The 13,278-nt window shown below is 39.6% G+C and overlaps 1 protein-coding gene across 1 annotated transcript in view; it reads left to right on the top strand.

The window, feature by feature from the left end:
* The first annotated feature begins 831 nt into the window (after window positions 1–831).
* The window catches only part of LOC108794608 (A.superbus venom factor 1-like), a 74,022-nt gene continuing 61,575 nt past the window's right edge, over window positions 832–13,278 (top strand). The window contains exons 1-4 of the mRNA XM_018565688.1: window positions 832–896; window positions 6,332–6,518; window positions 7,233–7,395; window positions 11,314–11,384. Of these exons, the coding sequence (XP_018421190.1) occupies window positions 832–896; window positions 6,332–6,518; window positions 7,233–7,395; window positions 11,314–11,384 (486 nt within the window). The remainder of the gene's footprint in view (window positions 897–6,331; window positions 6,519–7,232; window positions 7,396–11,313; window positions 11,385–13,278) is intronic.

Raw genomic sequence — 13,278 nt, 5'->3', positions numbered from 1 at the left:
AGGTTGCGGCTACTGAACAGAAAGTGAAGGAAAATCTCCCCAAAGGGATGAAGATGGTAATACAAAAATCTCAAAGGTGTTACAACCGTCCCTTAGGCTTTGATCACCCGTAGCGATTTGGGATTCCCGTAGCAGGATTCAAGACAATGATTACATGTGAACTGCCACTTATAGATGCGGCTGCTGTCACCCAGTTATTAACTTGAGTGGGCACAGTGGCCGCATCTAAATCCATATTTTCCTGTATCAGGAATCCCAAATCACAAAGTGTGAATGAATCATTATTCTATCCAAAACTTAAAAAAGTATGGTTTCAATTCTACGTTAACACATGATAATGCATTAATATTACACACAGGAGAATATTTATACAGCAGTGAGTGTGACTTCCACCAAACATTCACGGTTGCTAAATCAATCACTGTAATTTAAAGCACATGTCCCTGGAATATTTAGCTGCACACAATGCCTGGTGAATATCAAATTCACTGCTTATGAATAGTGTGAATTGGTCCTAATACAGAGCAGTAAATATCTTTTTCTATCTGCGTCCCCTACTGTGCTCCAGGCTTTCAGTTCAGTGCCCCCGCTGTTCTAGTGTTGTGCAACTATCTTTCCAGAGTATTAGCTTAGTGTAATTTCCCGGCAATGTGATTTACATTCTTGTATTTGTCAAGCATGCTTTTGTTTGCCTATTTTGTCACTTTAATCTCACAATGTTTCTCCAGTTACTGATTGAAAGGGACTGTTTAGACAGGACTCCTGCCCTCCTCCAGTGTCCCTTTATTAAACCCCCACCTTCCAGAGGCTTCTCATACCCCTGGTGGCATCATGGGGTGTAGAGCTTTGTGTCTCTTACTGCTGGGTCTCCTTGCCGGGTCCACCTATGGACAATCGTAAGTATGATCTTAACTAACTCAGGCATCCTTAATGGTAGATACTATTTGTGAGCAGACATAGCCTTAGTAGTAGATTGCTATTTGTGAACAGACTTTGCCTTAGTAGTAGAAGCCACTTGTGAGTAGACATAGCATTAGTAGTAGATGCAATTTGTGAGTAGATGTAGCATTAGTAGTAGTAGATGCCATTTGTGAGTAGACGTAGCCTTAGTAGCCATACATGTTTGGCCACATACGTAAAATTTTTGCAGATGATTGTTGTATCTATATGATGGCCAGAGATGAATTGGTACAATCTTGGGTATAGCTTGTGGGTATTGGGACATTTCCCAGGCAATAGAGTGTAAAAACTGGCTTCTCGTGGTTGGTGGGGTCAATTATTGCATAGGAAGATATTCCCACATGTTTGAACACCTACCTGTGACCAGGTTCTGATCAGAATTGACTTCATTATCATCATAGGTGCCTAGAGTCAAATAGTGCGAGGAGTGGCAAATATCTCATTACCTGCCTATGGCCAGCTGTATGGACATCTGCTGCAGCCAACCAGGAATAATACCTGAAGCATTTTGTTAACGTATTGAGACATGTGCATTATGGCGATCTATGCCGTGGGTACGTTGCAGGCTACTGTACTTGGCACAGGTACGCACATTAAGGATAATTTACTAAGACTGGGGCAGACAGAATCTGGAGCAGTCACTCATGGCAACCAATCAGCTTCTAACTTTCATTTTCAAAGCTTAACTGAACAAGCTGAAGCTAGAAGCTGATTGGTTGCCATGCACAGCTGCTCCAGATTCTGTACTCACCAGTTTTAGTAACATCTCCCCATTGCATCTTTCATTACTGTGTCTTTCGGTGATGCAGTAACTTTTTAGTACATCTTACCAAAATGCAAATATACAGCCAGACTAAGTCCTTACCTGCGAAAGAAAAAAAAGGGGGGGGGGTTCTTTACTGTAAGAGCTGTAAATGTGTGAAGGGACCTTGCACATTAACAGGCTCTAGCAGATGTAATAGATTATCAAGGAACAGACTGGATGCTTTTCTAAAAACCTAACATATAAATGTTTCCTTGTATCCTGTGGGCACGGCTCTTTATTTTTCAGTCAGTTTAGTGATGTGACAATGTAAATTGTCGGCTGTTTAGTGTTTAATGACCATGAGAAAAGTCTCAGCACCAGGGGTCTGCTAGTCTTGTAAACCTGCACGCATACAGCTTTTATGTTGAAGGGTTCAAGTTATATAATGTGATGTCCATGAAAAAAACATCTCAGGAACTGCTTTGTCCACTTCAGCATGAGACAATTATTCATTGTTGTGTCTGTGAAGGTTCTCCTTCATCCAGGTCATGGTATATCTGTAAAAAATAAGTCAAGGCAAATGGACTTGCTGTATTTTTCTGCAAGTCCAGTTGCCTTGATTTATCTTTTACAGATTTATTCATTGTTGTGTTTTTTGTTTTTTTATATCATGACTTCTATATTGCTACGTTTGATTGGTTAAGGTTAGAACTACGCAGGCAAATATGGATCTATGAGACAGATAAAAAAAAAATTCTATTGCAAAAATTGCTCTTTTGTGCTACTGCAGGAGACTGTTGGGTGAGATTCATCTTGTGATCTTGTATGTTTGTATGGGAATGATCTCTGACTGCTACTAGATCCTACTGGATTAGTTTACTCCATAGGGAGCCATTAGTTTAATCTGTTTAGTGATCAATTGTTACTCCAAATTTAGTACCATGATTGAGCTACTAAAATTTCCTGTGTAGCTTTAAGTAGCTTTAGCCTGCCTGCAAATGTTTAAAGCTTAACTCCCGGTATACATTTCTATGCATATTTGCATTTGTCCAGCATGACCCCAGTGTAAGTATATCTATTTTATATCTAGAAGGACCACGGAGATCCTGGGGAGACGATCTCCCAGATCCTGTACAGTAACCTCCCCTCTGCTATGGAAACACAGGGGGTTGTGCAGTCACCACATCTAAAGACTGTTAAGCTACTTTATAATAAACTTTTGTTTTTTGGGTTTGTCTATATTTAAAGCTGATCAAACGCAATCACTGATTGGCCAAGTATGTCATTTACAGTAGATGAAAAGTTAAAAAAAGTTCTACATTTATTTCTTTTTTCTGATTTGATCAGCAATTGGTCTGCTCCAATAGCTGGGAGCAGTCTCAAAACAATACTCAGCCCACTCTGTAGACTCCTGCTGCATTTAGAGAGATACTCTATACAGTAACCACTGTCAATCTATGACTAGGGGTAAGCCGGGAGGCATGGCAACCTGTATAGTCACAGGCAGTACCCTGGGCTTCTTGTTGTTATGACCATCAAAGTGGCTGAAGCAGCTGGCAGGATCTCCACATAATTTGGGCATATTGAAACCCAATCTCAATAAAAGGGACACATGGAAGACTTAGCATTCATGTGTAGATAGAAAATACTGCAATGTATGTTAGTTAGGCATTTGTTCTGTTTACTGATAGAGGAGAAGCCCTGGGTGGCATGACAGTGAGAAGCCAAGAAGTACCCTGCGCTTCCCATTGTTGTCACCATCAAAGAGGCTAAAGCTGATGGCAGCATTATCAGGTATTGTAGGCATATGGAGACACAATCTAAATAAAGGCACACATGGAAGACTTAGCATTCATATGTAGATACAACATTTTGCAAGGCATGTCAGTTAAACATTTGTTCTGTTCACTGATAGAGGAGAAGCTCTGGATAGCATGACAGTGAGAAGCCAAGAAGTACGCTGGGCTTCCCATTGTCGTCACTATCAAAGAGGCTAAAGCTGATGGCAGGATTATCAGGTATTGTAGGCAAATCTAAATAAAAGCACACGTGGAAGACTTAGCATTCATATGCAGATACAGTAAATGACAAGGTACATCAGTATAGTGACCTGTACACTAAAACAGGAGACGCTCTGGTTTGCATGACAAGGAGAAACCAAGACGTACCTGGACTTCTCTTCGTCATGATCATGAAAGAGGTTGAAGCTCCTGGCAGGAACACCGGGTCATTTTGGTATACTGAGACACAATCTGAATAACTGGCATATATGGAAGGTAAACACAGAGGAACTCAAAGTATTTGCTCACAAAGACATTGCACTTTCCCTATAAATGTCTATATTTGATATATTTCCCCTTTTTCACAATTCTTAGTCCTGTGTCCTTCTGGTCCGAGTTTTTTTTCCAAATCTTGTTGTTTCTGATATCTACATACAGTATAGTGTACATATAAACTTTTAATCTTTCTGTATGTCTGCCAGTCATGTTGGAAGATGTTGCAAAAAAGATGGGAATTTGGCCCAGACATGGACAGAACTCCCACCCATGTACAAATAAACCGGTTTCTGTGGAAAGTGATCGATAGCTCTTGTGCAAGGTCACATGGAGTAGACGTCTACATGGGAGTAATTTAACTGGAATAGGGAATTTTATGCAAACATTAAACAAATAAATTGCCAACATTGTCTGTTTGTGCAAGATAATTTTTTTGCCTTTATCATCAACATCAGAATTTGGAAATTTGGATAGATTTAAGCCAAAGGTTGTTTTATGATTAGCTAATTTATGCCTACAATTAAAGGGAAATTCTAGACAGGTCAATACTGAGATGAAGAACATACTGTATATAGGAGCTGCTTTACCTGCCCAAAGACGATGCAAACTCCATGCAGATATCGTCCTTGTTGGAAATGGATGGACCCCACATACTCTGGGCTACAGTGCTAACCATTTATTTATTATACTGATCCACGATCTATGTAATGGGAATAACCCACTGTTAGACCAGTTGGCAGTGATGACCAGATCAGGATAATCAGCACTTTTCATTTTTTATTTGCTTTAATACCGACTTGCATTCCTTAGGATTTGCAGGCAATAAGATTTAAGCTATCATGACTGATGCACAAATCCACAGGTATACACTGTATATAGAATATTTAAAACGTTCAGTTCACCAACTAGCGTAATGTGTGCATCAATTTGCTATTTGATATAAGGGATATTTTTTCTGAAACATGGGCACCACCACCCTTTTGTTGCTGCTACAGTAACTATTATACAGCAGCAGTATAGACATGTAAATGAATGCACAGCCTTCTTGTAGCAGTGATTTGTCCAAGTCTAAAGTCACCTGATCACATACCCACGTGACAACCCCCCTGCCATATGTCCCATGCTTTCCTGTCCCTTCCTGGTGCCTGGGACCTATATGTTGGGTGCCCGAATTATGGATGCAGAATGAAGAGTGGCAGGGAAACAGCGATCTTTCACTTCTATTGGGCAGTATGAACTCAGCACTTCCGGGTTTAGAGCTGTCAAACCCCATTGGCCAGGGAAGCAGCTCAGCTTCACCAGAGTGCAAAGGTGACATTAGGGGTCTAGCAGACCCTTGAAGTCTTCTTGAAGAAGAACTGGCACCTGAAATGATGGATGTCAGAATGAAGAGCGACAGGAAAACAACAATATTTCACTTCTATTGGGCAGTATGAACTTGGAAGCGCTCAGCACTTCCGGGTTTAGAGCTGTCAGACCTCATTGGCCAGGGAAGCAGCTCAGCTTCACCAGAGTGCAAAGGTGACATTAGGAGTCTAATAGACCCTTGAAGTCTTCTTAAAGAGATACTGGCACCTAAAATGTGCTATCATATAGGGGGCTTGTCAGCCTCTTTGATATAGCAATAAAGTTAAGTAGGTTTTAATAATTAAAGTTGAATCAAATAAATAAAAAAATGCTCCAAATTTTTTTGGAAAGCCCCCGCACTTTGCTTATATTCACCTATTTAACCAAAGGCAAGTATTGGATGCGCAAATGCACAAAAAGAACATTTCATCACACATATTAGGTACTTTTGCGGTCACCAGTGAGAACAATAATTCTCGGAGCACAATGAAAGGTTGACTATGAAACTGTGATGTGTGAAACCTTTTTAACAGGGGCAGGCAAATTTTGAGGCTTGAAATATTTTGTGCTTATTTACTCATCTTTTATATTTTACAGAAACATCAGGAATTATATTGTGTTGGTGTGCAATAAAATATATTTGAGTGTATTTTTTTAACTGAAACTATATATTTAACAAGCAGTATTGCAAAGATCATGCAACATAAAAAAATTAAAATAAAAAAAAAAACAATTAAAAATTGTACAAATAATGTTTTGGGGTTTAAGTGCATTCTTGTGCAAAAAAACCCCACATTTTATTATTAGTGCGGAAAACAAAATAACGGCTCGCACAGAAAAATGGTTCAAAAGCATAAACTGATAACATTATATAACATCAAGCTGGTCTCTTATTTTTATCTGTAGTGAACATGTTATACATTCCCTTTAATTATGGATAAAAATTCTGTATACATGACAAATTTCACTGGTGTACATCATGCCATTTTTTTTACTCTGCCAGGTGTACCCTGATCACCTCTAATGTGTTGCGGGTGGACAGCGAAGAGACCTTCTTAGTAGATGGACATGGCACTGCTTTGGATGCTGAAATTATAATCCAGGATTTCCCCAAGAAGAAATTTGTTATTGCTCAGGGCAGGATCTCTGTCAATAATGACAATGGCTTCCTGGGAACAAGCAAATTCTTGGTGAGTGTTTCTTACCAATATAATAATATATCTATATAGGGGCTTCCCTAGATGTCTCTCCACCTGAGGTCGTGCTCCTGATGCATGTTCCGGGGAGGGGGTGGGGGTAAGTTACTCTTGGTGCACGTTCCTGTGGGGGTCGCCAGTGGCTCATGGTGGTAGATGTTCTGGATTCTGGATGGGATGAGGGCTTTTCTTGGTGCATGGCGTTCCGCCTAGGTCACTGATGTCACTGGTTGCCAGGAGCTGGATGGGACACCAGCCAGAACATCCCGCTCACAGGAAGCACAGTGTAATCCATGTGTAGCTACATGAAGCATACACAGGACTAAGCACTCTTTCCTGCCTCCATATGACAGCATGGCATGTCAAAACAGCCAATGAGCAGTACCAGCATTGTCATCTGGAAGGAAGAGAAATTCGTCACCTGCTCCCCATACCTGGAAGTACTCAGTATTTTCTTCAATCGTGGTGGATGAATGGAGCATGGGGGAGTGATGGAAAGATATGAATAAGCATCTGGTGTGGCCACCAATCATATGTCATTGTTGCTTTGTTCTTCACGAACACAGCCCAGGTTTACTTTAATGACTGACAGATAAGGAATGGCTTTGATACAGTTGACCAGATTACTATAGTATTATAGGCCATGGTATGGAATGTGTGATCCTGTTATCTTTCCATTTCTTGAACTGTTGTTGGAATTCCTCCTAGGTTCCATCAACTAACCTGGATAAAGACCCAGAAAAGAAGCAGTTTGTCTATGTCATTGTGCGATCTGCCCCCTGCAACCTGGAGAAAGTTGTTCTGGTCTCCTATCAAAGCGGATATATCTTCATACAGACTGACAAACCTCTCTACACCCCGGGATCAACAGGTACATATGCCAATACCAAGAGAAAGTAATGCTTGTGGTATTCCTAAAGGGAAAGCACAGCAGTTTTATACATATTATTTCTTTATACACTATGTATGTATATTGAGCCCCAGACAACAGCTAAACTCTTAAAGAGGTTTTATCACTTTCCAAAGCTATGAAACACTGAAACAAAAGTTGTAAGTGGAGATACGCATCCGCATGATATATAACAATATATATTCTGTTTCAAATGCAGTTATATACAATTAAATACTGTACCTCCTACTCAGATTTTGCAGAATCCATAGGCAGCTTACCTCTTTAATAAGACACAGAAGTTAAAGTTAATATCGTTTTAATGCAGTACAGATGATGTTTATCCAGCCTTTTGAAGTGTAAGAAGACAATGAGTTTCCTAAGTTCTGTATTTTATGTTAAACTAAACTGACTAGTAGAGTAAACGTTATGTCTGGCTAGGGACTGTACTAACTACAAACAAAACAAGGGGGGGAGGGAGGAACATACTAGAGTTAAAAAAATTAATAGGCTGCTGTGGCAGCACATACCCCACATGGTACTACTATTACCACTATATTAATATTGTAATATAATGTAATACATATCAACAACATTATATTTAGAGCTAGGTTAAAATTTGGGTTACAGGGAAGGTTAGTATTATTTGCGTTATGGTGAGGGTTAGCCTGAGGGTTACAGGAAAGATTATTGTGGGGGTAAAATAAATATTAGTGTGAGTGTTACAACGAGGATTAGTGTTAGGATTACACAGAGGATTAGTGTTAGGAATAGAGGGAGGGTTAGAGTTATAGTTACACAGAGGGTTAGTGTTTGGGTTGCAAGTAAGTACAATATTAGGATTACAGGAAAGGTTAGTGTGAGAGTTACAGGAAGAGTCAGTATGACAGCCTGGCTACCAGAATTCTGGGGGTTTTTACTAAATTGGCAATGCGAATCTACAAAATTTAAATTAAATGTGTGAACCAATCATATTCAAAAAGCTGCTGTGATATAGACCCCTGGAGGTCTAGTGAATGAAATACAAAGAAACAAACAGCGCTAATTGTGCTAGTGAAAATATTTAAATCAAACAGTGTATATACGCCAATTTTGACATATATGGAAAGTGCAGGAAATCAATTAAAAAAATATCAAAAATCAAACAATATTTTCAAAAAATATTTGCTTCCGTGAACAAAAGGTTAACCCTGTGTATTCAAGTGAACAATATATGTTTGAATATTATTTATAGTGTTTCATATAGAACTATATGTGATGTGACTTTGTGATCAAATATGTAAATAAAATTGTGACTTTGTGATCAAGTATATAAATAAAAATGTATGAATTCTGTGAATATTCAATAAAGGAAATCTTTTTTAAAACGAATAAAAAAGTCTCTGTGTTAATTCAATCCGTTTTGAAGTGAAAAAGATGTATTGGGTGTTGGGTGATGTACACTTTGTTCTGGGGAGTGTATTGGAATCAATACATATCCCCTAAAAGTAGGCACTCACCCCTGGTCTCCGACTGTAACGTAGGAGGATGCAGACATTGCAGCTTTTCACTTACTAGTCCTGGGAGTTGCTCATGTGATTATAACGACCGACCCTCCCATTCAGAAATCAGTCTGAGAACAGACATTGGAAAACAACAGTTTCTACAGAGCAGAAGCAGACTGAGTGCTTTATCTCTGGAGAACCGACGGTAGCAAAGGTGCTAGCAACTAACAACGGACCAATCTACTTCGGTGAAATACTACTTGTGAGACAGTCGTTATATACATCTTTTTCACTTCAAAACGGATTGAATTAACACAGAGACTTTTTTATTCGTTTTAAAAAAGATTTCCTTTATTGAATATTCACAGAATTCATACATTTTTATTTATATACTTGATCACAAAGTCACAATTTTATTTACATATTTGATCACAAAGTCACATCACATATAGTTCTATATGAAACACTATAAATAATATTCAAACATATATTGTTCACTTGAATACACAGGGTTAACCTTTTGTTCACGGAAGCAAATATTTTTTGAAAATATTGTTTGATTTTTGATATTTTTTTAATTGATTTCCTGCACTTTCCATATATGTCAAAATTGGCGTATATACACTGTTTGATTTAAATATTTTCACTAGCACAATTAGCGCTGTTTGTTTCTTTGTATTTCATACCAGAATTCTCAGATGAAAAGGTCGATGGAGGCACCCTCCTTAATAACTGGTCCCAGGTTAGGTGGCTGTTATAGACACACCTATTGAATGGGTGAAAATAGAAGGACACATGGTTCTTAGGGTGCGTCCTCTGAGACAACCCAGGCTGAGCCACTCAATCCCTTTCAGAGAATTAGAGCTATTGTCAGAGTATCGATCCAATCAGCCAGGAGCAACTTGCAAGCATTGGGTAAGAGTTTGCATCCAGGAGATTGGAATTAGTATTAGTATTTTTATTAAAAAAAAAAAAAAACTGGATGAAGTAGCCATGTTGGTGGGCTCACACACTATAATGAAAGATGTAAAACCTTTAATTTAAACTTTTTTAGACAGAGTGGTTAAAACTGCCATTGTGTTGCTATTAGCGAGACTGATCCTCACTTGTCCTACCTACCACACAGGAGAAATAGTCTGAGCTTGAACACAGACAGCAATATCACTTTGTCAGAAGTTCTACCTCTTCCTCACTCTATCTAAATCTGAAGCCGGAGTTCCAGCTTTAGTGTTAAAGCAATGCAGGGGAGGTATTGGGACCCAAAAAGATTATCTGCCCTGGGGACCATGTTATCTCTTGGCACCCCTAATTCTGAGATGTAGAAAGTGCAGCCCTGACCTTTATAGACCTACTTGCCAAGCTTACTGAACTGTACAAATAGGACGTGTTTTCGCAAACGTATTTGTTGATCCCAAGTCCTCATAGATAACTTTACCCAACTTCACATTATTAGTCAAGCGTCTAAAGTCTAGTATTCCTGTGTACATTTTAGTTACAGAACAGCCCCAAGTAACATGTAAAATCCTCTCGGTAAACGCTAATGCAATCCAAAACCATTATCTACAGTATGCTAGTGTGCTAATATATGTTATAAAGTCCATTCAGCCTACAAATATTCAGCAAGTGAACAGAATACCATTCCATATCGAGGGCCACACATAATATCCTAATACCAAATAGTTATACCTGAGTATAAAGTGTATTTCCACTTTTGCTGGCAAATTCTGGTTCCACAATACATGCCCTATTCTGACAGAAACGTTTTTCTCTGTAATGAATTTCCCTCTGCAATGCAAGGGGGGCTGGACAGGGAAATTATAACATTAGATTGTTAACATATAATTAACGTAAAACAATTAAACATATTTCTTCTGTGTAGTCGGAAGCCTTTGCAAGCTTCCTTCTCAATTTTAATAAGAGGACGCTCTTTATGTCCTCATAGAAAGATTTAGGACAGACTGAGCTTCCCCTCATTGACATACAAGGCTTCTAGATCTGTAACCCTTTGTTAGGACAGACAGTGGTCAAATCTAGGTTACAACTGATAATGAGATCTACCAGCACAGTACAGACAGGGTTCATTATCGTCTTTTCCGAGGGTTCATTATCGTACATAGTACCCTCCCCACCCCCTTTGCACTCCAGACAGATATTCAGCACAGAGAACAACTTTTCTTTCAGAACTGAGCAGGTTTTGTGCAAGTAGATTTTTTTTTAAAGTTCTGCTACGTGAATAAGAAACATATAATAAATATAAAACGCGTGTTATCCCAATTTGCCTGCAAAAGTGGAAATACACTTTAAGCTACTCAGGTATAACTATTATTAGTAATTATTAGTATTGTACCGTGGGATGTAATACCGCACAGCAGTCAAATACGACACCTGTAACATGTACTTTTCTTTTTGTATCCAGTTCTCTATCGCATCTTCAGTATGACCCCAGACCTGAAGCCTATCAACAAGCCGGTGGTAATAGAAGTCCTGGTAGGTCCACTGCTCCTTGTTCTTATAGAATCCTGCATTCATTATATTATCTTATAACATATAATTTCTTGGCATGCAACCATTGTATACACATCACATATATTCCTTTCAGTTATATTTTATTATACCTTAAAAGAGAACTATAGGGTAAGTGTTTTTCTCCATAGATCTCTTTAGGGTCACGGGAGGACATATACTAACCTCCTCCTGTGACCCAAAGCTCAGTATTTAGCAGGCTATTGCCCACGATATACTGAGAGCGCTGCAGCCGGGACGGATCCCAATAATACTGTCTGGATTCACCCAGGTGCATGAGTGACAGCTGGCTCTCCCTATCTAGAGCCAGCTGTGCCTGCACTCTACCCTGTTCATTCCTCCACTCAGCGCTGGAGGATCGGAGAGAGGAGGGGAGGAATTCCTGCGGGGAGGGGTGACTGACAGTCACCGCCCTCTGCAGGGAGATGATCGGAAAGTGAGCAGATCTGCTGCATGTTTCCGCTCACTTCCCGATCGATAGAGCCGACCTGTGACAGCTTCTTTGTCACAGGTCGGCCCTAACTATGAGGATGAGTGGAAATCACTCACCTCATTGTTCTCCTTTAACTTCATACCAGGTTCTAAGAACTGGGCACCCACCTAAATGTAAAATGATAAGAAATACACCTTTGGAAAAGGCTCCGGATTATATGGAAATATTAAAATTGCAATTTTTTTTTAAAGGTATGGGCTCCGGTGGTTTTAATCCTCATTCGGCCTATCTGATCTAGTGCAGCCAGCAGAGTTTTAAAAGACTTCAACCCCATCCAGTATATAGTATCTTTACGGCAGATTAGTGAACAAGGATACAGGATGACAACCCCTGAGCTTACATCTAAGCCAATCAGCAATGGCACATGTCATATTTCAGTGGTCATTTTTTGGGGTATGTACTTAAAGTGACACGTATGTACTTAAAGTGCACGTAAAGATACCATTCAAGTACCTTAAAGGGGTTCTGAAGCCTCCCGTTTTTTGCCTATATCTACTGCTGACAAGCAGTAGATATAGGCAAAAAGTAAAAAAATACAAAAAACGCTTAAACAGCGGTTTAGACTGACCTTATTTTTGCTGCGAGAGTCCGGAACTGTTCGTGCGGCCGCAAAGGATCTTGGGGCGGGCGCATGCGCAGTTCGGATTCTCGGCCGGGAAACGAGCAGAGACGCAAGGTAAGCCTATGGACGCGTGCACCCGCCTGCAGACACCGCTGGATCGGAAGTGCCTGTAAGCAGAGAGGAGTCAGCGCTGGATCGGAGAGCCCCCGCACCGCTGGAGGGACAGATGAAAACATGGGGAAAGAAGAGGAAGATCGGATTAAGAGGCATCATTTAAGGTAAGTGCTGACATTAACATTGGGGCGGGGGGAGGGAAAAAAATTATCCTTTAATGTCACTTTAACAAAAATGTATCTTATTTGTGTATCACTCGGCTGTAGATCCTCCAATCATCTCTGAATTGGCACTGACACTGTCCTTCCTTCTGGAGGGGGGCTACTTTTCTTCCCCATGGTCCCTGTGTGTGATGTAATGTAGTCACCGCTCCAAGCTCACTCCTGTGATGGACTACAATCTCACTAATTTGTATACAACTCTCCGAAATCCAATAAATGACTTAAGCTGGCCATACACTAGTAGATTTTTGTACGAGCGTTTATTTGAAAACATTCGATAATCTCATCAGAAATTCAAAATTCCTTTTGATTTTACCATTCAATTTCGTTCATTTGAGAAAAATTCCCCTTAATATTCTTTTTTCACTATGGTCAAAAACCATTATTGATTTGAGCCCACTAGCTATTAGGAAATCTAACAAAGGAACAAAAATGTTTTTGTTTTTTTTCTACTGGTGTATTAATATT

The sequence above is a fragment of the Nanorana parkeri genome, unplaced genomic scaffold, assembly GCF_000935625.1.
Source record: "Nanorana parkeri isolate BGI_ZX_2015 unplaced genomic scaffold, ASM93562v1 scaffold874, whole genome shotgun sequence".
Classification (NCBI taxonomy): Eukaryota; Metazoa; Chordata; class Amphibia; order Anura; family Dicroglossidae; genus Nanorana; species Nanorana parkeri.
The sequence above is the reverse complement of the archived record's forward strand: the minus strand, read 5'-3'. Positions and strand labels throughout refer to the sequence as shown.